Source organism: Sus scrofa, chromosome 13 (assembly GCF_054392235.1).
Source record: "Sus scrofa isolate SSC_HxYL_T2T_F1_AM1 chromosome 13, Sscrofa_HxYL_maternal_Yorkshire_Landrace_v2.0, whole genome shotgun sequence".
NCBI lineage: Eukaryota > Metazoa > Chordata > Mammalia > Artiodactyla > Suidae > Sus > Sus scrofa.
The window spans coordinates 51,532,479-51,559,526 of NC_139395.1; the positions used below are offsets into that span (position 1 = coordinate 51,532,479).

The window sequence follows — 27,048 nt, forward strand, 5'->3', positions numbered from 1 at the left end:
GTATTGCCAGGGGCTTGGGAGAAAGGTGTGTGGGAAATGGGAGAGACTCTGGTCAAAGGCTATAAACTCAAAGTTATAAGTTCTGGGCATCTAATAGGCAGCATGGTAACTGTAGTTAACAATACTGCATCATATACTTGACAGTTGCAGAGAGTAAATCATAAGTATTATCACAATAAGAAAAAAGTAGCAATTATAGGAGGTGATGGATGTGTTAATAGCTATCTTTATTGTGGTCATCATTTTACAATATACCCATGCATCAAATCATATTATATAAACAATATTATATTGCACTTATAGCTCAGTAAAGCTGAGGGGTAAACAATGTTTTCTAAAAGGCTTGTTTTATCAACTTAAATAATAAATACAATGGCAGTTCCTCAGAAAACTAAATATAGAACTACATATGATCCATCAATCCCACTCCTCGGCATATATCCGGACAAAATTATAATTCAAAAAGATACATGCACACCTGTATTCATGACAGCGCTATTCACAGTACCCAACACGTGGAAACAACCTAAATGTCCATGGACAGATGAACGGATTAAGAAGATGTGGTATGTATACACAATGGAATAGTACTCAGTCATAACAACAATACTCCCATTTTTAGCAACATGTATGCAACTAGAGATTCTCATGCTAAGTGAAAAAAGTCAGAAAGAGAAAGATAAATACCATATCATATCACTTATATGTGGAATCTAAAATATGGCACAAATGGATGGCCAAGAAGCACATGAAAAAATGCTCAACATCTCTGATTATTAGATAAATGCAAATCAAAACTACTATGAGATACCACCTCACACTAGTCAGAATGGCCATCATTCATAAGTCCACAAGTAACAAATGCTGGAGAGGGTGTGGAGAAAAGGGAACCCTCCTGCACTGTTGGTAGAAATGTAAACTGGTACAACCACTATGGAAAACAGTATGGAGGTACCTTAGAACATAGAACTACCATGTGATCCAGCAATCCCACTCTTGGGTATATACCCGGACAAAACTTTCCTTGAAAAAGACACATGCACCCGCATGTTCCTTGCAACACTATTCACAATAGCCAAGACATGGAAACAACTTAAATGTCCATTGACAGACCATTGGATTAGGAAGATGTGGTATATATACACAATGGAATACTACTCAGCCATCCCAAAGAACAAACGAATGCCATTGCAACATGGATGGAACTAGAGACTCTCATCCTGAGTGAAGTAAGTCAGAAAGAGAAAGACAAATACCATATGATTTCACTTATATCTGGAATCTAATATAGGGCACAGATACCTTTCCACAGAAAAGAAAATCATGCATATGGAGAACAGAATTGTGGTTGCCAAGAGGGAGAGAGTGAGAGAGTAGGAGAGACTGGGAACGTGGGGTTAATAGATGCAAACTATAGCCTTTGGAATGGATAAGCAATGGGATCCTGCTGTATAGCTCTGGGAACTATGCCTGGTCACTTGTGATGGAGCAAGATAATATGAGAAAAAAGAATGTGTACATGTATGTGTGACTGGGTAAACTTGCTGTGCAGCAGAAAATTGACAGAATCCTGTAAATCATCTGTAATGGAAAAAATTAAAATCATTACAAAAAAAATAAAATATGGCACAAATGAACCTATCTACAGGATAGAAACAGACTCACAGATAGAGAATAGACTTGTGGTTGCCCAGGAGGAAGGAGGTGTGGGATAGACAGGGAGTTTGGGGTTGGTAGTTGCAAACTATTGCATTTAGAATGGAAAAGCAATGAGGTCCTACTGTACAGCACAGGGAACTATATACAATCTCTTGGGATAGAATTTGATGAAAGATATTATGAAAAAAAAGAATATATATATATATGTGACTGGGTCCTTATGCTGTACAGCTGAAATTGACACAACACTGTAAATCAACGGTATCTTAATTAAAAAGGAAAAAATAGGAGTTCCCGTCGTAGCGCAGTGGTTGACAAATCCGACTAGGAACCATGAGGTTGCGGGTTCGGTCCCTGCCCTTGCTCAGTGGGTTAACGATCCGGCGTTGCCGTGAGCTGTGGTGTAGGTTGCAGACGTGGCTCGGATCCCGCGTTGCTGTGGCTCTGGCGTAGGCCGGTGGCTACAGCTCCGATTCAACCCCTAGCCTGGGAACCTCCATATGCTGCGGAAGCGGCCCAAGAGATAGCAACAACAACAACAACAAAAGACAAAAAATAAATAAATAAATAAAAATAAAAAAAAAATTACATTACTTAAAAAAAAAAGGAAAAAATACATATACATTTCTTTGTATAATTTGCCATCAAGTAATAAACTGCAGATCTAAAAACCCCCATAAGTTCCTTTTTGTCAACTGGCATTTGGGCTACAGAGCTCAAAATTATGTGTGTCCTGTTCACGGAACCAAGCTGTTTGAGGGCATAAGTGTAAGAATAATGCAGTTCTGAAAGATGCTGATGCTCCTTAGGGCTCTACCATAGTCCACTTAGCCAAAGAGAAAAGCCCGTGTCCTCAGCGTTGGTCACAAAGTTAAGAGAGAGAGAGCATAATAAATTGAGGGGGGGATCTTTATACATCGACTTTTGAGAAGTCACAGTACTGAATAACAGAACAACAGGCCCCATTTCTTCTCTCTCTACCCTTTTGTTTTCGTTATATCTCTTTGCCTCCTTCTTTCTATATATTTTCAAAACTTACAACTTCAATGAAGGTGGAAGCCATATGTTTTTTTTTCTTCCCTGGAGTATCTCTAGCATTTTGCAGGGGTTTAGTACTATCTGTTGAATACGTAGCTACTATTTGATGGGTGGAAGAGTAGTTAGGAGGACGGGGAACAGAAAACAGAAAACCAAAGAGAGCTCAGTAGGAAGGGAAAAGTGGCATCAAAGGCAGGGGGCATAAAAGTAGAGCCCAAAAAAGCTAATCTCTGGAGGTGTCTTGGGACACAGCAGGTTAAGGATCCAGTGTTGTCACTACAGTGGCTTGGGCTCTGCTGTGGCGTGAGTTTGATCCCTGACCCAGGAACTTTCCACATGCTGTGGGCCTGGCCAAAAAGACAACAACAAAAAGCCCCACCTAATCTCTGAGGGGTTAGAGCCTTCTGCTTGAGGCAGCCAGTGCAAAGAGGCACAGCTGTGGGATTCATAAGTCTGTAAGATTAAAACTTAACAATTGCTTAGGATAAAATACAACTCCTACTGATTGAAGACAAGAAATAAATTTTCCCTTGAGTTTCTCAATAAGGAGTCACAGGTCCCCCTAATCCTTCCGGAAGTTTCATTCACTTTTCTGTCCCATCCACCTGTGGCCACTACTCACTGATGTCTATTTAGTGGCTCTCTAGAAGTAGGGCCTTTGAAGAGTTTGGGGGCTTGCTCCTATGGTGGGAGTTCTAGGTTTGGGGTGCACTTAAACCCTTGGAGGAGGCAGAAGTTGGTGTACAGGTAATGAGCATGTATAGACTGCCAGAGCCCTACAGATGATTCTGTTACATACATACACACACACTAACTGTCCCCAGGAGACATGTCCCTACCTGTCTGCCCCTGGGAGAATCACAGGTGAAATGGAATGAAAACTCCTCAACGATATCCTTGCAACTGTCTGACAAGCCCTTGACTTTTCTTATTGACAGTAAACCCCAGAAGGCAGTAGGTGAGATGACAGTGGGAGCTGCTATTCTGGACTAATTTTTAGTGATGGGAAGGATTGGTTGGGAAAATGAAAGTGACAAGAACCTTGGGAGAAAGCAACTGTTCTAGCTTAGAATTCATAAGAGCTGTTAGTTGTAATGATTTTGAAAATGATTTGGGCAGAATTCCAGATTCCTAAATCCTTGACCTATATAACCTGCCGCTATACTGAGTCACCAGGGTAGTTTGCTGAGGTGGTGCTCTATCCAAATCATGCTATTGCTTCTGTGGGATTTGACAAATCCCAGTGAGAACTCACAAGGACCACACTTGTGCTCAAGGCCAAATGGGCCTTGGTCCTATACCCTGGTCTGGGCCCTCAGGGTCTCACTAGTCCAGAGGTAGAGGAAGGCAAAGAGGGACACCTGGGTGAGGAACCTTAAGGAAAAAAAGAGCTTCTCTGTAAGGTCCAGAGTGGCACACCTACATTGTTCTTCAAGCTTTGCACTTCTGGGCTTTTCCCCAATCAATATTCCCTTTAGGGTCCAGGCGGGAAACAGCATCAGAGGACTCCTCTTAGAAAGAACCCTCTGAGACATACACTCTTTTGCAGGATTACATCTTCATTCCCAACCCCTCCTACTTGACTTTGCTTCATTTAACAGTACCCCTGCAGTATGTTATGTTAACCATAGTAGCTTACAAGTAAGGAAAAGAAGGCTTATAAGGTCTTCAGCTCCTTCAGAGAAGACCCAGATTCTAAAACTAGATGTGCCCAATTTCCAGTTGTCCACCCTGTCTTGGGTCCACTGCATTCTGTTAACCTGCCTACCTAGTCATCTCTGTTTTCCATGAAAATGATCTGATCTGTCTAAACTGTCACAAAATATGAGGGAAAGGAGAGACTTCCACTCCAAGTTGCTTAGAATAGCAAGTGTCCATAACACTGTTTTAAGGTGTAGTCTTTTCCATGCTAGGTGATCTGTGAAGCAGGCCGTTATTAAAATACAATTGGCTTCAGTCTTTGCGTGGCTTCCATTTAGAGTCAAGGGGTAGAACCAAGGAAGAAACGCATTATAAACCTGATCATCCACCCATGGGAGGACTTAAATAGACACTATTTTATGGCCCCTCAAGCTGAGACTGTAGTAACAAAGACCAGAGCTTTTCCATTTCTCCATTTCTTCCTATTTTATCACTGAGCTTCAGTGTAAAAAAGAAACCAAGGAAACTGAGCAGAGGGAAAGTAAAACTTCAGCTGATTGATTGCAGACCAGTCTGGAAAAATAGGAAAGTATTTAAAATGGAGTCCATAAGGAAGAAAAGGGCTCTAACACTGATAAATTCAAGTGTGCCCCATGCTGACTTCTTCTGACTTCCAAAATTTGTGAAAAGAAATGGAGAGGAAGTGGGTAACTGATATTGATTGACAATCTACTATGCTGCTCTCATGCTGAACTCTGAGCTGGGCTTAGCTGCCTCATTCTGCCCTCACAAACTCTAAATTTCTGTTTAGATATAAATCAAGTAAACAAAGAAGTCCTTACGGTTAACTGCAAAATGTACTGGGCACCGTGAAGGACACAAATCGAATAATCCAAAGGAGGGGAACTAAGGTCAGAGGGAATTAGCCACACAAAGTGGGAGAAGAAGACTACTCCAAGCAGTGGGAGAGCTTGGAAGCAGAGTCTCCAAAACCAGGATTTTGTGTTGTTTCCAGATCTTCCAGGGCATCTAACTGTGATAAGGAGTTAGCAATATATTCTAAGTGCAATGGGAAGACATTGGAGGGTTGTCACCAAGGTTATCACCACATAATCCCCCAATGTTTCATGAGCATAACATTGCCATCTCAATATGTGGAACAATTGGTTTCTCTTTTCCATAAGTAGATTTTCTGATCTGTCTTTGCATAATTTAACAGCTTTATGCATGTAAGTTTGTCTTTTTGCTTATGGTATTGAATCTGTAAGCCTTCCTGAAAGAAAGAGTAGACTTGTGAACAAATAACTGTTACCACTTGATCAGGTCTTAGAGGGTGAGAGAGGCAGAAAGTCACCTCCCAGCTGTACAGATCTATAGGAGATGAGTTGGTTTCAAGAGTCTTCCTGTCAGCAGAAGGGGATTTTTATGGCATTCTCAGTCACAAGTATTTGAGTGCTGGATTCAAAGTGGATGACACAGGAGTGCTATCTGCCCATTCCATGCCTGCTCCTTTAAATGTACCCCTTCAAAGTCTCCATGACTTGATGTGTGTTATACGAACTCTGGATTTAACAGCAATGCCTATTCTGTCTTAGGACTCTTGATATCTTGTTCCTCCATGTTGAGGACTTACTCGTAGTGTGACTTTTCTTGATCTAATTATGGGATCTGGTATCTAGTACTCACTAAATCTTCAAAGAATGAGCACATAAATGAATGAATGACTTCTCTCTCATTTTAATAAGCACTTAAGATGAAAGTGCCCATCTTGATTGTCCAAAAGACATGATCTGTTTTTGAGAAATTTATAGTGCAGAATATAAGAAGTGTGTAAGACAGGAGTTTTTAACCTGAAATCCATACTTTCCTAGAGAATCTGTGTTTGGATTTCGGTGGAGGATGTACCCCAAACCTCATGAGTCTTTTCTGAAATCGTGAATATAAATCCATGGGCAATATTTGTGGGGAGAAAAACCCATAGCCCCTGCCAAATTAGGAAATTATGACTTTCTGAAAATTGATAGAAAGTTACAGTGTCTAGTACTTTTTCTGTTTTTGTTGAGAACTGTCAATACCATTATTCTTAGCATGTCAAAACCCTCTCTTAGGAAAAATTCTCTTTTTTATTCACAAAAGCCAATGTACTCTTTCACCAAACCTCTGGATAATGTGAGGGAGGCATCCATGGATGCTTTTGGCTTCCTTGGGCTCACCTTGTTTGCTTTTACTGAACCAAATTGAAACACACGTGCAATGCAATCCTAGCTGACTGAATGCATTGCTTCAAACTTGTCCTTTCATTTATTACCTTATTTACCATTGATCACTGTGGGGGGAGATGGATGGATGATCCACATGTTGTAGGTAGAAGAAGCACAGTTCAGAGGGTTTCACTAAGTTAGTCAAGATTGCCAAGCCAGTAAGTGTGGAGCTGGCCTCACCCAGAACAGAATTCAATTTTAAGGGTACCCTGTATTTCTTTGAATGAAATAAAGTAAGGCACATAGACATGGAAATGACTGTCATGAAGGAAGAAGTTTATTATATTCATAGTCCCCTGACAGCAAAAGTCATGCTATATCATGCCCGGTGGGGCGGGGGGTGGGCGGTGGCGAGGGGGTGGAACTAGTGGGCTGAAGCCTTTATTGTGGTTTCTGTAAGAAGAAAGAGGCAAAGCAGGTTTAGAATTGAATAATTTCAGTGGGCTATGGTGAGTAGGGGCTGTCCCTGATTGTCTGTTACCTGGCTATAGATTACGGAAGGTAGATAAAGGCCCAGTGTGGGAACCTGATAAAAGGAGGTAGTTGGAGGCTGTGGTCTGGATAGGCTGGTTTGCATATCGAAGGTGCAATTGCAGGCAAATTGTTTAGGTAACAATTAGGTAACCCTGGGAGGGGCAGGTTTTCTGAGGAACCCCAGATATCAGAGTATCAGAAATACCACCTGAGCTTCCAGGTTGGTGAGCACATGGAAATATGGGGAGAGTAGTGTACTTGGAGAGCATGAGAGTTCCTTGTCCATCCTACATACCTTGCCCTAAAGCATCTCTTCCATCTGTCTGTTCCTGAGTTATATCCTTTAATAATAAACTGGTGATCTGGAGACAAGATGGATAAGTAAGACTTGAGCTGACCTCCTCTCATGAAAACATCAAAATCACAACTAACTACTGAACGATTGACAAAAAGATTGGAACCCACCCAAAAAGGTATTTTACATCCAGAGACAAAGAAGCCATAGTGAGGTGGTAGGAAGGGCATTTTTTGTGATTTAATCAAATCCTATACCTGCCAAGTAGATGACCCACAAACTAGTAATAATTATATCACAGAGGTTCTCCAGCAGGAGTAAAAGTTCTGAGCTCCATGTTAGGCTGCTCAGCCTGGAGTCTGGCATTGGGAAGAGGTGCCCCCACGGCATTTGACTTTGACAGGCAGCAGAGCTTGAGTGAAGGAGCTCCACAGGACAAGGGGAAACAGATACTCCACTCTTGGAGTCTTGGGCACAAGGTCTCACATATCCTGGGACCCAGAGTAAACAATGACTCCATAGGAGCCTGAGCCAGCCCTACCTGTGGTTCTTGGAGGGTCTCCTGGGGTGGCAGGAGTCAGCTGTGGCTCACTATTGGGGCAAGAACATTAATGACTCCCCAGGGAATATTCATCAGCCTGCTCCCTTAGACGTTACCATTTTGGCATCATGACCTGGCCCCGCCCAACAGCCTGCAGGCTCTAGTGCTGGGATGCCTCAGGCCAAACCCCCCCAGGATGGGGACATATCCCACTCATCAGCAGACAGGCTTCCTAAAGTCATCTTAAGGCCATAACCACCTCTAAACATACCTCCTGACATTGCCCTGCTCACTAGAGGGACAAGACTTAGCTCTACCCACCAGTGGTTAGGTACTAGTCCTTTGCACCGGGAAGCCTGTACAAGCTCCTGGACCAACATCACCCACCAGGGTCCAGATGCTAGACGCAAGAGGAACTACCATCCGGCAGCCTCCATAACAGACACCACAAACGAAGTTAAACAAAATGAGACAGCAGAGAAATATGTTCCAGTACAACAACTGTGGAAAACAGTATGGACGTTCTTTAAAAAAAGAAAGAAAGAAAAGCTAAAAATAGAGTCACCATATGATCTAGCAATTCCATTCCTGGGCACCTATCCAGAGAAAACCATAATTCAAAAAGATACATGCACCTCACTATTCATTGCAGCACTATTTACAATAGCCAAGACATGGAAGCAACCTAAATGTCCATCACCAGACGACTGGATAAAGAAGCTGTGGTACATATATACGTGGAATATTACTCAGCCACAAAAAGAATGAAATAATGCCATTTGCAATAACATAGGTGATGTAGAGGTTATCATACTAAATGAAATAAGTCAGACAGGGAAAGACAAATACCATATTATCACTTATATGGTGAATCTTAAAAAATGATACAAAGGAACTAATTTATAAAACAGAAACACACTCAAAGATCTTAAAAACAAATTTATGGTTACCAAAGGGGAAATGTGTGGAGTAGAGATAAATCAGGAGTTTTGGGTTAACACATACACACTACTATATATAAAATAGGTAATCAAACTTGCCCTTATTATGTAGCACAGGGAACTTTACTCAGTATTCTGTAATAGCCTATATGGGAAAAGAATCTGAAAAAGAATGTATCTATGTGAGATATGTCTCTCTCTCCTCTCTCTCTCTCTCTCTCTCTCTCTCTCTCTCTCTATATATATATATATATATATATATATATATATATATATATATATATATGTATGTATATATATGAATCTCTTTGTTGTATACCTGAATCTAACATAACATTTTAAATCAAATCTACCCCAATATAAGAATTAAATGGAAAAAATAGCACCTGAATGAAGTTAATGGAGGTGGATAGTCTTAACAGTCTAGTGAGTGAGTATCACCCACTTTTCAGGACGTCTGCAGCTTGATTTCTTATTGTTCTATGAAGTGGTGTGTTTTTTCTATTCCACTGTGCTAATCCAGGTCACAGTCTCTGGGTAACCCAGAGACATTCACCTCTTTCACTTGACAAAAATGCATAAAACTGGACTTCTTTCCTGGGCCAGAAGATTAGAAATGGCATTTTATTTTCTGAATTAGGATATTTTCAATATCACACGTGAGATATCAGGCACTGTGCTTGAGAGGAAGGAGATTATACACATTCTTAGAGCATCTCCAAAATGACAGTCCATTACTCATAATGATCTATGATATTCATTTGTTGAAATTTTATTACTTTTGTAATTTAATTCAATTTATCCCATTTTATTGCTGCTCAGGGCAGTGTTACCTTATTTGCCTCTCTTGTCCTTCTGGATAAGGATGTTTCTTCTTTTATTATGAGCATGATGGCTTCTAGATTAAAGTAGCCTGCTCAATAAAACTGTTTCCATTGGCATCAACCTTCTCCAAGCCCACCTCTACTCTTGCAGAGTTTTCATGAAGACAAATATCGGCAGTGATTTATGAAGCATTTTTGTGGTTAATCAAGTCCCAGCTTTCGTTTTCTGCTTAGAGATTAAAGATTTTATTCAGTCATGCTTCCCTGCATCAGAAGTCACAGAAATGAACAAATAACAATAAAAGTTGGTTAGGAATATTTTGTTGTGAAGATAACAGACTAAGAACATAGTATCATCAGATTGACTTTAAAACACAAACACATCAGAAGTCTTTTTTTAAAGCTGAATTTGTGTAGCATTTTTGAGAAATCTTGGAGCTATTTTAGGGAATAATTGGTTTGAGCAGTACATTGAAAGGGACAGGAGGGGGTGAGATGTAAAGGTGAGTCCACATGCCTGTGTGTGGAGACTGCTACTTGGCTGAATTGAAATTTGGAACCCATGAATATGGGCAGTCATACACACTGGGCAATTCTTTTCACAAATACCATTTGTATGTATAATCGATATAGATTACATGTTTTTAAAAGTAGAGATGCTGGATTTATAGTTAAATGTTATTTTAAAATAAAAGATTGCCTTCCTTTTTAAAAATAGAGGTAAAGACTATAGTTTGAGGCTCCCCAGTGCCTTGTCCTCCAGCCCTTTACTCTGTTTCTGGATATAATGGTGAATTATTGTAATTTGAACGAGCAGTGCTTTGGATGGACATCTACAGATATCTGGGCACAGATCTGCCCTTTCTTGGGGAAAGCAGAAAATGCAGTTGGCTGATCCTGCTTGCCCAGTCTGGTTAGAGTCTGGCATTCCTGCCTTATTGGATTGACACAAGCTTTTTTTAAATGTCATCTTGATTCAGCTCCTGTATTTTTTTTTTTTTTTAACTAGTCAGTGGATTGTAAACTTCTTGATGTTTAGCCTCAAGTTTAGTAATCTATATAGACAACTTTACTGGAAATGGCTCCAAAGATTTCTTAATTCTTAGGCTCACTTCCCTTTTCTCAGGGCTCATCTCCTTGGTGGTACTTTTTTTTTTAAGTATTGGTCTTAGGTCACCTGTGTCAGACCGTCTATGGGTGCTTTTAAAAATATAGATCCCTGGGCATACTTAATCTGAGTATCTGGAGGGTGGGTGCTAGAACTGGTGGTTTTGATGCCCAGTGAAGTCTGAGACTTCTCACCACCCTGGCCAGAGCCACTGTCATCTCTCACCTGTGATGTTTCATTGGCTGTGGTCATAGTGTCTTTGCTTTGACTCTTATCACCTTATATGGCCATGGTTTTCAAAATTGGATGCCATTAGACTGTCCATGAAGTGACTGAGTTGGGCCCTGGCTTCAGATGTTCTAATATGGTTATCTTGGGTGGGCCCTGGGCATTCGGAATTATAGATACATCACAGGAAAATTGAATGGGCAGCCAGGATGAGCACATCTCTCCAAGGCTTATTCTCTACACTGCAGACAGAACAATTCTTTCACAAGATTATGTGTCAGCCCATGTTAGATTTTTGCCCAGTCCCTCCAGTCTCTTCTGATCTTGCTACAAAAAAGCCCAGGCTCTTACAGTAGCTGCATGGTCCAAGTGATCTGGCACCTGTTGTCTGTATAAGTTCATCCCCTACAATCTCTCTTTACCTGACTCCACTTCATCCATACTGGTCTTGTCAATATTCTTTGAATAGCCGTATCTCCAGACTTTTGTACCTTCTGCTCCCTTCACCTGGAACATTATTCCCCAATAGCCATATGTGTTGTTTCCCCATCTCCATTCACGTTTTGTCCAGATCCCTGCTCAATATCACCTTATTAGAGCGGTATTCCCTTCCTCCCTTTCTAAAAATAGCAGCTCCCATCACTCTCCATTGCTTAACTCAGCTTTACTTTCTTAATAAGCTTTCAACCCAACAATTAAATAAATATTGTATATGAATTTGACATTATCTGTTCTACTCTTGTGAAAATGTAAGCTCCCTGAGGACAGTGAATTTGTTTTCTTTATCCATTGTATCCCTCACACCAAGACTGGTCCTTGGCACACAATAGGTATTCAGCAGTTACTTGTGATAGATGGATGATGAACATGACCCTTCAACTATCTCAAAGGCATGGACATTGGAAATCTCTTCATCACTGAAGGAGCTGCGTAGGCAGCCACGTCCTGTTTTCTGACTGTGCAAATGCCTCATTATAGTTCTGCTGGCAGCCACTCTCCTTCCTTTTAATGGCTCTAGAAAAGAGAGATTTTATTATCTTTGCAAACTCAAACTACCCTACATTCACCAAAGATTGAGAGGAATGGTGCCCCTGTAAGTTTCTGGAGGGAATTGCATCTGTATGAGTAAGAAGCATAATCTGCTTTGGAAAAGCTGGGTTGAATTCTTTGTGTCATCTGGGAAATTTTATAGTAAGTCGATTAAATCAAGTGAGTTTGAACTTTGAAATGTCCACATCCTAACATTTTATTTAACTTAATCGGGTTTGTAGAACATTTAAAGACCATCCAAACTCAAATGGGAGGTCAAAATGAACTAATAGGTTGATGCAGACGTCCCCTCCTCCTGCCTTTGCACTGCAGTAGTGAAAGCGGTATCTTCCTGCCTGTGGATGATTAGCACAAAGGCCTGGCTTTCTGGGGAGCTTTGGTGTGTCCTGATGACTGCCCTGGCTTGAGCTGTGCCCTGGCCCGTCCCACGATCATCTGTCCTATGAACCTGGCTTGCAGAACCACCTCCATTTGCCTCTTTTAAGGAGCCTTGCCATATAGAAGAAGTAGTTGGGCTCAAGGCAGACTTGTCAAAGTTTGTTTGATGGAGCTTCTTAGGGAAGAAATCTCCAGTTATTGGAAATAAAAATTCATCAGGTTGCAGAATCTGTTAGTGCTGGAAAACAAGGAGCAATTTGACCATGTTACTCATAGAAGTTTTACAATTACTTCCTTGAGCTGTGGAGGAAAGCAGCCCACCCTAGAAGATACAAGGCCAGAATTTAATTTCTACCTATCATCTTTTCCTGTGTTTGATTTTCACTGCACATTTTTCTTCCTATGTCCTTTGAGAGTGGTTCAGGAAGTAGCAGTGCCATTACTTTCTTTCATTTAAAATGATCCTTAATTATTAAAGCAATATTTGTTCATTTGTAAAAACATTCAAATGATATAGAAGTTTATGAAGTAAAAAGTAGAAGTCTCCTTTTGGAAAAAAATAGGGTTTTATGCCACACTGTATCCCACAACTTGCTTTCCCTTTTGTTAATATATAATGGATGTCTTTCTAATGAGTGCAAAGCTGCGTGGTATTTCACTACATGAACGTCCCATGAGTATTTTAGCCAATCAGCTCTCCAGAGAAACTTAGGATTTGCCAGTTTTTGGCCATTATGAATAATAAAGATGAAGATTTCTGCCCTTTTACATTTTTGTGTATTTGTGAAAATGTCTAAAATTAAATTACAGGGCTTTAAGAAGACATACACTCTATAATTCCCCCTACTCCTATGACTTCCTGTCATCTGTAACCTTCTTGGAGCCCATAGGCATTTTTTTTTAAGAGGATGCTTATTGTATTTATTTATTTATTTTTCCAAAGGCAATAGTCTGCATCTATTAACCCCAAACTCCCAATCCATCCCACTCCCTCCCCCTCCCCCTTGGCAACCACAAGTCTGTTCTCCAAGTCCATGATTTTCTTATAGGCATTTTATTTGCCATTCTGGCTAGAAGATAAATGCCTTGTGGTAAAATTACTGAGTCTGAAAAAATTGTAAATATAAAATGCTATTGTTAAATTGCTCTCCAAAATATTTATTTTGGACTAAAACCCCTTTCTTTTGTTGCCAGTGAAAGGCATTATTGTGAGAAGTCCAGGGCATGAACCCAGTATTGTTTGATTATGTTTATTTTATAGGCAGAGAGGCAACAAGTCATTTCCACGCCATTTCTACTCAAATAAGGGGGCCAGTTCCCTGGGAGCCAAGGACTGCACAGAAATGGAAATATTTAATGTGATTCAGATTTTCTTTCATAAGCAATGAAATAAAATACAAAGCAACAAAAAAGGTATAATGCTATAAATCTCATAGTACATACCTGATCCAGGGGCTGGTGCTGACTGGAGAAGCCACAGTAATGGTGCCAGTAGGGGGAGCGGTGCTGTTGAAGGAGGTCCTGGTGCTGGTTTTCATGATTGTGGTTATTGTTAACACAAACATTCTTGAGTAATCATGTCTGGTCTGGAGTTTGGTACAGTCCTACTGGTTTTCCAAGTGGATTGCCATCTTTTAAAAGCAGACATTATGGAAGTTTTGCCGATGGTTTACCGTGGTGTTCTGAGGTTTTAAGTATGTTTCTGAGGGAGAACTCAGTTTATCCTCAGGTTCTTCACCTGGATGGCGGAGGGGGTATGGCACCTGAAGTTACCTTTTCTCCAAACAAATGAGCTACTTTCTCTTTGGTCTTTCTCCTTTGCCTACAAAGGTAGATGCATAGCTTCATTTCCTAAAAGCTTTCTCTTATGTTTTCTGCTTTGTTAAGAACTTGCTTTCTGCAGGGTTTTTTTTGTCAGTCTCATATTTTCCTTTTAAATAACTTGAATTCAAAAGGAAAAGTGAAAATTTATGAAAAAGCCCGGGGCTTGTCTCAAGACTAGATTTCAATTCCGGTTCCTGTGTGTGTTAGCTCTGGGCCTTGCAGCTGGTTGGGGTTTCTGGATTGACAGATCTAGCATCACCAGGAAATTGAGAGGAGACTTGTGTTATCCTAAGGTCTTGGAAGACCTCTTTCATTAGATCAGGAGTTTATGAAACTAAGCAGTTCATTTTACTTAACTGGGCCTCAGATTCCCCCTAAATCAGACATCTTCAGCTAAAAGTCAACAGTGACCAGGGAGGAAAAGTGAATGGGAATGGCTCTGTATAGGGAGGTCAGTGGTAAGTACTTTGGACCTCTGACATTGCATCCCACCCACCCCCTTGCTTAGAGAGTTCCCTTCAAGAGAGCAGGAATCTCCCAATTAAAAAAAATATCTGGAGTTCCCGTTGTGGCTCAGTGGTTGACGAATCCGACTAGGAACCATGAGGTTGCAGGTTCGACCCCTGGCCTTGCTCAGTGGGTTAAAGATCCGGCATTGCCATGAGCTGTGGTGTAGGTTGTAGACGTGGCTCAGATCCCGCGTTGCTGTAGCTGTGGTGTAGGCCAGCAGCTACAGCTCCGATTGGATCCCTAGCCTTGGAATCTCCATATGCCATAGAAGCAGCCCTAGGAAAGGTAAAAAGGCAAAAAGGCAAAAAGGCAAAAAAAAAAAAAAAAAAAAAAAATCTTTCCTCTTAATGCGACTCCAGTGGGAATAGTGTGGAAAGAGCTAGGGGAGTGAGAGAGGGAAAGGCCTCCGTGTCTGCTCTATCTGCTCAGGAAGCACCCTTGCAAGAGCAGTGATGGATGGAAAGAATATATTTTTAATTTAATTTTTATTAAAGTATAGTTTTCTATAGTGTTGTGTCAATTTCTGCTGTATAACATAATGACCCAGTTATATATATATATATATATATATATACAGATTCTTTTTTCCCGTACTGTCATCCATCAAGTTCTATCCCAAAGATTGGATATAACTCCCTTTGCTATTCAGTAGGACCTCATTGCTTATCCATTCTAAATGTGATAGTTTGCATCTACCAACCCCTAAACTCCTCCCCAAACCACATTCTCCCCCTTCTGCACTGGCAACCACACATCTGTTCTCTATGTCTGTGAGTCTGTTTCTGTTTTGTAGCTAGGTTCATTTGTGCCATATTTTAGATTCCACGTATAAGTGATATCATATAGTATTTGTCTTTCTCCTTTTGACTTCACTTGGTATGAGAATCTCTAGTTGCATCCATGTTGCTACAAATGCCATTGTTTTGTTCTTTTTTATGGCCAAGTATAAATGTGTATATGTACCACATCTTCTTAATTCATTCATCTGTCGATGAACATTTAGGTTGTTAACCATGATTTGGCTATTGTGAATAGTCATGCAATGAACGTAGGGATGTGCATATATCTTTTTGTTTTTGTTATTTTAAAGTTTTTTTTTTTTTGTCTTTTTAGGGCTGCACCTGTGCACCTGTGGGATGTGGAGGTTCGAAGGCTAGGAGTCAAATCAGAACTGTAGCACTGGCCTACATCACAGACAGCAATGCCAGATCTGAGCCGCATCTGTGGCCTTCACCACAGCTCACAGCAATGCCCGATCTTTAACCCAATGAGAGAGGCCAGGGATACAACCTTTATCCTCATAGACACTAGTCAGATTCATTTCCACTGAGCCATCACGGGAATTCTATCTTTTTGAATTATAGTTTTGTACAGTGAGGAGTGGGATTGCTGGATCATGTGGTAGTTCTATAGTTAGTTTTCTGAGGAATCTCCATACTGTTTTCCATAGTGGTTATACCAATTTACATTCCCACCAACAGTGTTAGAGGGTTCCCTTTTCTCTGAACCCTCTCTAGCCTTTGTTATTTATAGACATGTTAATGATGGCCATTCTGATTGGTGTGAGGTGATACCTCATTGTATTTTTGATTTTCGTTTCTCTAATAATTAGTGATGTTGAGCATCTTTTCCTGCACCTATTGACTATCCATATGTCTTCTTTGAAGAAATGTCTGTTTAGGTCATTAGCCAATTTTTCCATTGAGTTGTTTGTTTTACTGTTGTTGAGTTGTAAGAGTTGTTTGTATATTTGAGAGATTAGGCCCTTGTTGGTTGCATCATTTGCAAAGATTTTCTCTCATTCTGTTGGTTATCTTATTTATTTCCTTTTTTGGGGGAACTCCTTGTTGTCTTATTTAAACATCTCTTGGGAGTTCTTGTTGTGGCACATCAGGTTACAAACCTGACTAATACCCATGAGGATGTGGGTTCAATCTGGGGCCTCGCTCAGTGGGTTAATGACCCAGCTGAGGCGTAGGTACAGACATAGCTGCAGTCCCGTGTTGCTGTGGCTGTGGTGCAGGCTGGCAGCTGCAGCTCTCATTTGACCCCTAGCCTGGAAACTTCCATATGCTGCAGGTGTGGCCCTAAAAAGCCAAAAAAACATTTCTTAAGTTGGAAATAAGCTATTGCCTAAGAACTAGTCTTCAAGTTATAAGTCTTAGATAAGTGGATACTCAAAAACAAAATCTTCACTTTCACAGTCAGCTCTGGGCATTTACATTGTTATCCATTCATGAACTGAGCTGTAATGTTCCAAACATTATGCCCCATCAGGGCACAGTCATCCTTTCCCTCGTCGGATGTCCTAGTGAAGACCACCCTCACAGATGTAACCACACCAGATACTGGCTACCTACAGTCACAACAGAGGCTCTGAAGGAGCAGTAGGAGTGTCTGCCCAGTCTGGCTGAGTGGAGGGGACATCAGCTGGAAAGGCTTTGGGGCCACATGTTGAACATAATTCATATAATACCATATCTTCATTTAACTCTGTCACAGAGAGGTGGCTGAAGGACCTACTTTACCTGCCAGAAGAATTTTGTTTGGACTGAGTGGAATTGACCCATATACCATTTTAAATTTGAACTGGAGAGGTTTAATGCTTTAAATTTCTTGTTCTTCTTCCATCTAACCCTCAAATACAACTTTGGGAGATGGGCGCTTTATTTCAAAAAATTTTGGCCTCGTAAGAGCAATTCGAGAAGGCAGTAGAAAGTGAGAGAACCAGGATTTTACATGTAATCTCTACTCATCAGGAGCCAAAGCTTAGGAGGGCCAGAGAGGATCCCCTTCAGTCTCCTGGCTACAAACTGTGCCTCTCATCCCAATGAAATACCATCACAGATGGTAAGAGAGTGCCTGCAGCCTGTCCTCACAACTGGGAGAGGGTGCTTAGGGTCTTCAGTGGTGTTTTTATTCCTAAGAAGAGCACACTCTGCACTTCCTGTGCGGATGAGGAAAATGACTGCCAATTTAGTCCAGACTGGATGATCCTTATCCATATGTGTGCAGCAAACCCAGGCCCATGATACCACCAGTCTCCCATTTCAAGCTATTCTCCTCTGTCACAAGTTGCACACCAAAAAACAACCACCACCAGTGCCATATGGTTTAAAAGATCAAAATCCCCAGTTTTGAATAGATTTCTAGCTGCCTGTACTTCAGATGTCTTAAATATGTTTCTACAGATGGGAAACATGGGGTATTAAAGAGGTAAACCACACGTGTGTGAGCTATGCATGTGATCTGGCAGGACAATGAAGTGTGAAAACTGCTGATCGGCGTGTTCCTCTTCCTCTCAGGTTCGTATCTTCACATATCTCATTGGACGGGAGGCTGCTTTTGCAGACAATCTTAAGTGGATGGCCTGTGCTAACAAAGGTAGGTCCCCCTGATGGGCTTACTTCTGAATAAATTAATGGATGTGCAGAAATAAAGATAGTCATGAGAAAGTGGAGGGTTCTGAGAAAGCTATGAATTCTAAGATATGGTCTGAATGTTTGTAGGTGATTATTTATTGATTTACACCAACTTCTCCTGAAATGCTGTTGTAAATTTTGAGGGCATAGTCAAGTGGGGTAGTTCAGTCTCTTCACTCTAGTACTTAGCATCTGGGTAACCTTGGGAGAATTACTATGGCAGAGCCATTTACTGTGCACCAAATATCCATGTGCTCACTTAACATTCTCAGGTCCTTTGTGTAGCCTTTAAGCTAAATTTTTTTTTTTTTTTTTTGCTCTTTAGGGCCACACCTGTGGCATATGGCGATTCTCAGGCTAGGGGTCAAATCAGACTACAACTGCTGGCCTACACCACAGCCACAGCAATGCAAGATCCAAGTCATGTCTGCGACCTATACCACAGCTCATGGCAATGCCAGATCCTTAACCCACTGAGTGAGACTAGGGATCGAACCCGCAACCTCATGGTTCCTAGTCAGATTTGTTTCTGCTGTGCCACAATGGGAACTCCTGAGCTAAAACATTTAAGAGCTGGTGTGGTAGTGTCTATATACTCTTCTGCTCTTGTGAACTCTGAAGCTACATATGGAATAAATGACATAGCCTGGGTTCCTGAGTGGCCACATAGAGCAGATGCCATTCCACTCACCCTGTCCTCTGCCATCTGCCAACGCATGATGGATAGTCTGTGTGATAAACCTTTGTGCTAAGCCACCAAGACTTCCCGTTTGTTATGTTCCTCTAACATAACTTAGCCTATCTAACTAATTAAGTTAGTTAACTTTAACCTGCTTCAATGTGGAGAGGGTGATAAAAGTTTTCCCCTTGATTCTCATTAAATATAAGGATTAAAAAATGAAATTTTACAGATCGGGCGCCTAGTTCAGTGCTAGAACACAGTAAGTGCTCAGTAATTGTTGGCTTTTCAACATTCACAGGTTAATTGATGAAAGATCCTCTATTGTGTGTTGGAAACAATGCTTTGGGGAAGGCACAGGGAGGGAAGACACAGGGCCTCCAGTCTACAGAGGGCTTCTTTTCATTCTACACACACCTAAGAAGGCAAAGCATAGGAGGCAAACAGGTGATAAAATCAAGATTCCTTGAGTCTCAAGCCAAACTTCTGGAGTTCAAATCCAGCTTCTTCCAACCACCAATCATGGTGTTGTTACCAAACCTACCTGGGTCTGAGTTATGTCACCTATAGAATGGGGGTAGTAATGATACCTGCCCCAGACAGATGTTGTGAACATGAAGTGAGGCCATGCAGCTAAAGCTGGTAGCACAGGGCCTGGCACATGAATGCGCCATATGATTTGCTGGTGTTATATTGATCTGCTGTTATAGCTTATCTCTGCTTTGATGCTACACAATCCTGCTTGACCACCCTGACAGAGCCTAGCATCCAGCTCTATGTAGAGTACCTCCCTCCATAAGCTTTAAAAAGTGTGTAAATTGGAGTTCCCATCGTGGTGCAGTGGTTAACGAATCCGACTAGGAACCATGAGGTTGCGGGTTCGGTCCCTGCCCTTGCTCAGTGGGTTAACGATCCGGGGTTGCCGTGAGCTGTGGTGTAGGTTGCAGATGCGGCTCGGATCCCGCGTTGCTGTGGCTCTGGCGTAGGCCGGTGGCTACAGCTCCGATTCAACCCCTAGCCTGGGAATCTCCATATGCCGCAGGAGCGGCCCAAGAAATAGCAGCAACAAAAGACAAAAGACAAAAAAATAAAAAATTAAAAAATAAAAATAAATAAATAAATAAAAAGTGTGTAAATTGACAATAATACTAAGAAAGGAAGATCTGTCCTATTGCATAGTAAGCTGGTTTTGGTGGATAGAGATAGTCTACTTCTATGGTGCCTGCTAAACCATCCTTTATAAAATTTCCAGTGTTTGTATGCTTCTGGAAGAAAGAGGAGTCTAGGAAGGGTTGGCAGGTCTTTAGTTTAGTGACTTAATACAAAGTCATTTGAGTTGCAAGCAACCAAAGTTGCTCCCTGAAATTAAAAAGAAGAGTGTTTTGGAGAAAAGGAGAGTGAGTCAGAACCAGAGTGGGAAGCAAAGCTTGTATCTTATGAGGGACCAGGGGACAGTGGTTTTTTGTTTGTTTTTATTGTTTTTCTTTTTTCTTTCTTCTTTTTTTTTTTTTCTTTTCTTTTTTTTTTTTTTTGGCTTTTTAGGGTTGCACCTATATGATATGGAAGTTCCCAGGCCAGGGGTCAAATCAGAGCTACAGCTGCCATCCTACACCATAGCACACAGCAACGCTGGCTCCCTAACCCACTGAGCAAGGTTGGGGAGCAAACCCTCATCCTCATGGATACTAGTCGGGTTTGAAACCCACTGAGGCACAACGGGAACTCTTTTTTTTTTTTTTTTTTTTTTTTCAGGGAGTTGTGCTTTTGTTTTGCTTTTGCTTCTTGGTTTCTTCCTACATTCTGTGGCATTCTTCTTCTCCTTCTCTGTATACAGACCTTCTCTGCTAGAGCATGTGCACATGCAGAAATTGCCACTGCATACTGCACATCCACCTAGTAACACAACACCTATTGTGCTAAAAGGAGAGTTTATATCTCCTCCCTTTGAGACTGATCAGTAACTCTCGATTCTGATTTCAAGTCCCATTCCGCCTCCCAGAAAAGTTTATGACACTCAGCTTGGGCCAGGCCTGCCACCTGCTGAATTGTATGTAGGAAGAGGTAAGCCAACAAAGGAAAATATAGTTACTCTGCGAGGATTCAGCATCGCAGGTAGATGGGCGTGGGAAGGTCTCAGAATACCTGCGTAACCAGGAAAGTAAATCTTTGCCTCACCTTCCCTTTGCTTGACATTGTCTTTAATCATCTGCTTCCACTTGGAACAGTCTTCTGAGCAAGTCTCAATTTCTTCATCTCAAAAGCAGAGAACTGCATGGAAGGTTTGAGTATTTTCTTGAAACTCTAAAATAATGTGTCCTGCAATTATTTCAGTTCATTTGCTGGCTCACCTCATTCAAAGGTATCAGTAATTCTGATCACCTGAGAGTAATGCATAGCTCCCCTTTCATTTGAGAGGGAAATACAGAAGGAATGTAGACAGAAGGAGATGGAGGCTAAGTGGATCCTAGCTTTCCTCTGAGTTGAGATACCACTCGTAAAATAATTTTTGGAACTTTCTTGACATTTGAGTGAGCTACACTTTCCCCATTTTTTCCTTTATTCTGTGGTCTTGAAAAAAGAGCTCCTTCCCATTTTTTAATTGTTAAAAGTTTCACTGTTATTCATGCCACATCAGATTCAATCCTTCCCATCAGCAAGTATGCATTTAGTCATGGGTTGTTGTTTTTACCACTGTCTGTGTCCAGCTGATGAAAATTACTCAAATTGAAGTCTTGTCTTAATCAACTAATATTACACCATAATTTAGTTGTAGTCATTGTTTATAAGAATCTTTGAAGCATCCTTTTGAAGACAATTTAGTCAACTTAGAGTATTTCAGAGCCTGGCCATAGAATATAGCCCTTTAGATTTCTGAGTGCAGCAGCTTGGAAAATCCAAGGAGGTAATAGTAGCTGCCTGGCTGGCCCAGGGGCTGGATTCTGCAGTGATTCTCCTCTTCCTGTTCAAATTCAGTTTTTTCCTTCCCTGCCAGAGTCATTCCCTCACAACAGTTTCAGCTTCCTCCTTCTGCTTCTCTTCTAAAGGGGCTTGGGAACAAAATGCCATTGTTTGCCACTCTTCCAAGTAGCAGTTGCCATCAAAATGTCAGGTTTCAGTCATCTGTGCCCATATAAACATCGGCTTCACGTTGCGTCAGTTATGGGGTTTTAGACCACGTAACGTCGGTGAGCAAGTATTCTCTTATGGTCATTAATTAAATCATTGTTTATAGTCTCAGCTTGTTATAGTATAGAGACAGCATAACATTTTTCATCTCAAGTGACATGAGGTCCAATGAGGCCCCCCCCACCCCCGCATATTTTTGCCCTGACGCAGTCGAGTTCGTCAGTTAAATGAAGCATTAGCATTTGGGGACCAGAGCAGACCCAGGGAGAACCCAGGGGAGCCCAGGGAGAAGCTTGTTGGCTGACTGACCAGAGTGACCCTAGGGAGGAGCAGTACTTGTCAGGGCCCCCACATTATCCCCGGGTCAGTGGGCAAGGACCTGTTATCCGTATAAAACTTCTTCCTTGGAAGTCTAGTAGCCATGGAGATAGTTCTCAGTCCGTGGACCCAAGTGTCCCCTGAAAATGGATGTCTGGGCACATTCATAGCCTCACAGGAGCGCTCTGCCTCCTCCAATCCACTAGCAAAATCAGAGGCCTGGAGCATATTGGTTTGTCTCATTTTATGCATAACTAGGTCCTATCTTGAGGGAACCAGCCCTAATGAGGCAAAGCAGCAAATCATTTTAAATACATTAAAACTATTACTGCCACTATAGAATGGCTTATGGAATTTAAAATTCTGCATTCACACTACTGGATAAATAAGTGAACTGGGAAAACTGAAAGAGGGGCCGACTAGCCCAGATACTCCATAAAGCCTTGATGACCTTCTGTAGTGTTCAGTGTGCCAAGATTTTAAATAAGCACTGCCTGATTCTCCTTCAGAAATCATGGGGAATGGAGTGTTTTCCAGCTGTGCAAATAAAGAAGGGCCTCTGTGTTTGGTCCTCAACCTATCTGTCATCATTAGGTCGAATAGAAATGCAGCATGAGTCTCTCTTGGTTGTCTGCATAGCCTGTCCCTTTTTGATGGGTTAATGATCATTCTCTCCTTATTTGAAAGAGAACTGGTGGCCTGAGCCCTCCTTGGAAGTTCAGACCCACAGCCATTTTCCACTAGAAACCTCTTAAGCTCACTCTATCTTTGAAAGTGTCAAATTGATGAGGCCAGAATAGTTGTTGGTGGGGTAGGGAAAAAGTTGCAATTAAAAATTTTGCTCGAGTTCCCAATGTGGCTCGGCAGGCTAAGGACCTAACATTGTCTCTGTGAGGATGCGGGTTTGATCCCTGGTCTCACTCAGTGGGTTATGGATCCATCATTGCTGCAAGCTTTAGTGAGGGTCACAGATGTGGCTCAGATCCAGTACTGTCCTGGCTGTAGTGTAGGCCACAGCTGCAGGTGTAATTTGACCCCTCGCCCAGGAACTTCCATGGGACACAATTGTGCCTGTAAAAAGAAAAAAACCTTTTTTTTCTTTTTTTTTTTTTTCTGTTTCAGAAAAGGCAGAAGAAGGCAAACATGGCAGTTATTCAAAACCTTTATATAATTCTTTTTTGTACTCTTTGACTAATAGCTCTCTAATCCCCCAACTCCAAGCCCAGAGTAACCACCTTTTGATGCTGTTGCTATAATTTCCACTTCTTTAGATTACACAGACACGTGATATCATATGGTATTTGTTTTTCTCTTTCTGACTCAGCATGGTGTACTCAGGGTCCATCCATACTGTTGCAAATGGCAGATTTCCTTGTTTCGCATGGCTGAATAATACTCTGTGTGTGTGTGTGCGTGCACTGCATCTTCTTTATCCCTTAATGGAGACTTAAGTTGTATACATTCTTTTTGTACATCCCATAGAACACGAGAATTTGAATGGGAAGGGTAATGTTTGTGAAGATGAAGACAGTGCTGCTATTGTTAGTAGCAACTAAGGATGACCAACAGCTTACAAGGTGCCAGGTAGATCTAAAACCTGAATGTAACTCTTCACCAGGATGTGAAGTTGCTTCTCTCTGGGTAGAAGAAAGCCACGGTTCATTGAGGATTCTTGCATGTTTCCCATGATTTGAAAGAATCTAGGAAAAGGAATCTAAATGTTGAGAAGGGACTTTAACAGTCTATAGCCAATAAGGACGGGAGCTGGGATTTATACCCAGCCTATGTGTTCCAGAAATGGTCCCGCTTCAGCTTGTGTAGGAATGTGGTCCCATTTCTAACATTTGATAAATGGGGACATTGTGGCTCTCCGAGGAGATGCGGCAGGATGGGATGGGGCACTGTGAAAGAGCTGTAGGCAAGCCCGCATTCCTAGTTGTGCAGTGTGGTCCTTTAAATGATCCTTTTCTAACATGAAATTTGAAATTAGAAATGTAATATTATTCACACACTAAAAGGCTTGCTCCTAAATCAGAGGTTCTGACTAATTCTGAGAGCCTAATTGCACCCTGGGAGCCTCCTTCTCCAGGTGGCACATGCCCACTGAGGCTGCTGGACTCCATGTCCTCATGGTCATTCTCTTATGGGTCCATTCTTTCCAATTCATCAGACATGTGCCCTTCAGCTCTCAGACCCCAACCTACCTCTTGCTGGTTCTTATAATGGTCCAAGGAGATGTACAGTTGTTTATGAATTGTGCATTTTTCTACAGGAGAAAAGTGCTTATTCAGCAGTGTGCAGTGTTGATGAGGGAGGACCGAGATGGAACAGAATACTGTGAGGGTCTTCCAAGAACACTGTTGTTCTGAAGGGAATACACACCAGGTCACACCACCGACATCACTGCCCACTTTTTTGCCCTGAGAAGACCAGAGCCTGAGCACTGGCTTTTTTGTTTTCAGCCTGTCTTATGTCATAGGGGAGAAGAATCTTTGAAAGGGCAGTGCCCATCACACCAAAGGTAGATCGAGGTCCTTTCCAGGTGAGGTCGGGAACCTGGGTCTCCGACCGAGGAGCAGACTTCTGGGATCCTCAGATCTGATTATTGCAAAGCAGAGTGTTTAATAATATGCTCACGGAGCATCCCATGCAGAGGCACCTTTTAGACAAGAAACTCATGAGAAATCGCGATGTAGGAGTATTAAAATCTCAGAAATACAAAGCACTGGGCTGCATGTGGTTTATCACACTGAGTAGTTGTAACCCAGAGTTCACAGGAGGCTTTGTAAGGGAATAAGGTAAATAAATTGATGTTATGGAGAAAAATGAGCAGACCATTTGTAATAGGTGGCTAATTTCAACATTAATTACTCCTTGGTAATTACCAAATGATTGCTGATTCTGTGTTCTTACATGATATATGAAGTCCAAAAAGGCACATTAAAGAAGAGAATAAACATTCAAGAGCTACAATTTAAAAGAAATAAAAAGTGATGGAGGAAGGGCAGGGGAAGTGGCCAGTTCAGAGAATGCAGACGGGGAACGAGGGAAGCATCTATGGTTACAGCCAAAGAGTTCAGCCCTCAGCAACTTCCTGTTATCCATCAAAAGGTACATTTGTTAACTAAAACTTATATGAAAACATTGAAAAATAAAAGAGGCTTTTGCAGAAATGTTTTCCAGTTTAATGGGTCGGTATTAGATGATCCGATTTGCATTAAGCTTTGCAGTATATATTATTAATATTATTTCGAAAATTCCAGCTTTTCTTACCTTTTATATGTCTGCATCCCTGGTCTATATATTGAAATATAAGTTAGAACCATGGCATGCGTTTTGAGTAGACCTCGTGTCCATTACTGAGCATTTCAGAAACCTTAGAGGGAAGCTGTACATTTCCCTACCCCATCCTCCACCTTTTCCAGCCAGAGATACAAACAGCCCGTTAGGGATTGCTTCTGGAAGAGGAGCTCTGTCCTTTCCCATTACAGGAAGAGGTAGTGTCTTACAGTGGTTAAGAGCAAAGGTCTTGGGACCAGATGAACCTGGATTTGAAGTGATTCAGGACAAATTACTAAACTCTCTTGTTTCTGTTTCCTGTACAATGAGCACAGACACACACTGGACTGTTGTGTTACCCAAGTGTAGAGAGGCAAAGGTGAATCACAGCAAGACCTTGGTGAATGACCCTGCTTCAATAACAGCCATGCCGGTTTGGGGAACACCACTCTGAACAAGATAGACAGTGGCTTTCTGTTAACCTTTCATGGAGCTAATATTCCAGTGAAAGAGAACAAAGAAAACAAGTCAGAATTCAGCAAAGGTGAATCTTCTGAAGAAAGCGCAGACAAGGCCAAGTGAGAGGATATGAGTTCAGACAGCTGGACCTGAATGATCCAAAGGAGCCAGCCCTGGAACCCTAGATAAATGGTGGGCCAGGCAGAAGGTACAGCAAATGCAAGTTCCTGGGGCGGGCCGAGTGGGTGAGCTTGGTAGGTGGGGACCTAGCGAGCGAGAGTCTTGGTGGTCAGATTCAAAAATCTGGATTTTATTCTAACTCGAAATAGAAGCTGTTTGGGAATTTTAGGCAAGGAGATGATGATCTTCTTTATCCTTTAGATGATTCTTCTGACTGCTGTCAGGAGCCTAGGTAACAAGGAGGGGATTTGTAGGGAGGCTGTTGCTTTTCCCTGGGGGAGAGGAGCAGGGCAGGAGCAGTGGAGACTGGGAGTTGGACTTGAGACATATTTTAAAGATAGAGCCAGAAGAACATGCTGGTGGATTAGCTATGGGGTGGAGTGAGGAAATGATGGCTATCAAGGATAATTCTTAATTTTTTGGCCCAGTTGGGTAGTGGCGTCATTTGCTGAGATGGGAAAAACCCGATGGGGGAGGAATGGGTTTGGCCAGGGAAATCAGGAGTTGGCTTTGGACGAGTTCAGTCTGAGAATCCTGTTAGTCATCCCCGTGGAGGTGTCAGGTATACAGTTGGCTACGGATTCCTAACTCTAGGGAGAAGCCAGCTTTTGGTAACTTCTCAGAACTTTGATTATGATAAGCAAGGCCAAGTTCGGATGATCTCCCAGCTCTATCCCCTTCCAAATGTGTGATTGTTTTTCCTTCCCACTCCCACTCTACGCTGGGGATCTGTCTCTCCCATCCCCCTCCTTCTATTTATTCCCCCTCTTCTCTTGGCCTTATTTTAGAAAACCCAAATCAGGGATTTTTACT

The 27,048-nt window shown here is 41.7% G+C and overlaps 1 protein-coding gene across 26 annotated transcripts in view; it reads left to right on the forward strand.

Annotated features, from left to right (window-relative positions):
- Positions 1 to 27,048, forward strand: part of CACNA2D3 (calcium voltage-gated channel auxiliary subunit alpha2delta 3) — a 924,345-nt gene that overhangs the window by 477,484 nt on the left and 419,813 nt on the right. For all 26 annotated transcript variants that reach the window (XR_014823278.1, XR_014823270.1, XR_014823269.1 and 23 more), the window contains exon 12: positions 18,078 to 18,156. Coding sequence is in view for 3 of the 26 variants with exons in the window: in XM_084988628.1 (XP_084844754.1) it covers positions 18,078 to 18,156 (79 nt within the window). In the remaining 23 variants the exon portion in view is untranslated. The remainder of the gene's footprint in view (positions 1 to 18,077; positions 18,157 to 27,048) is intronic.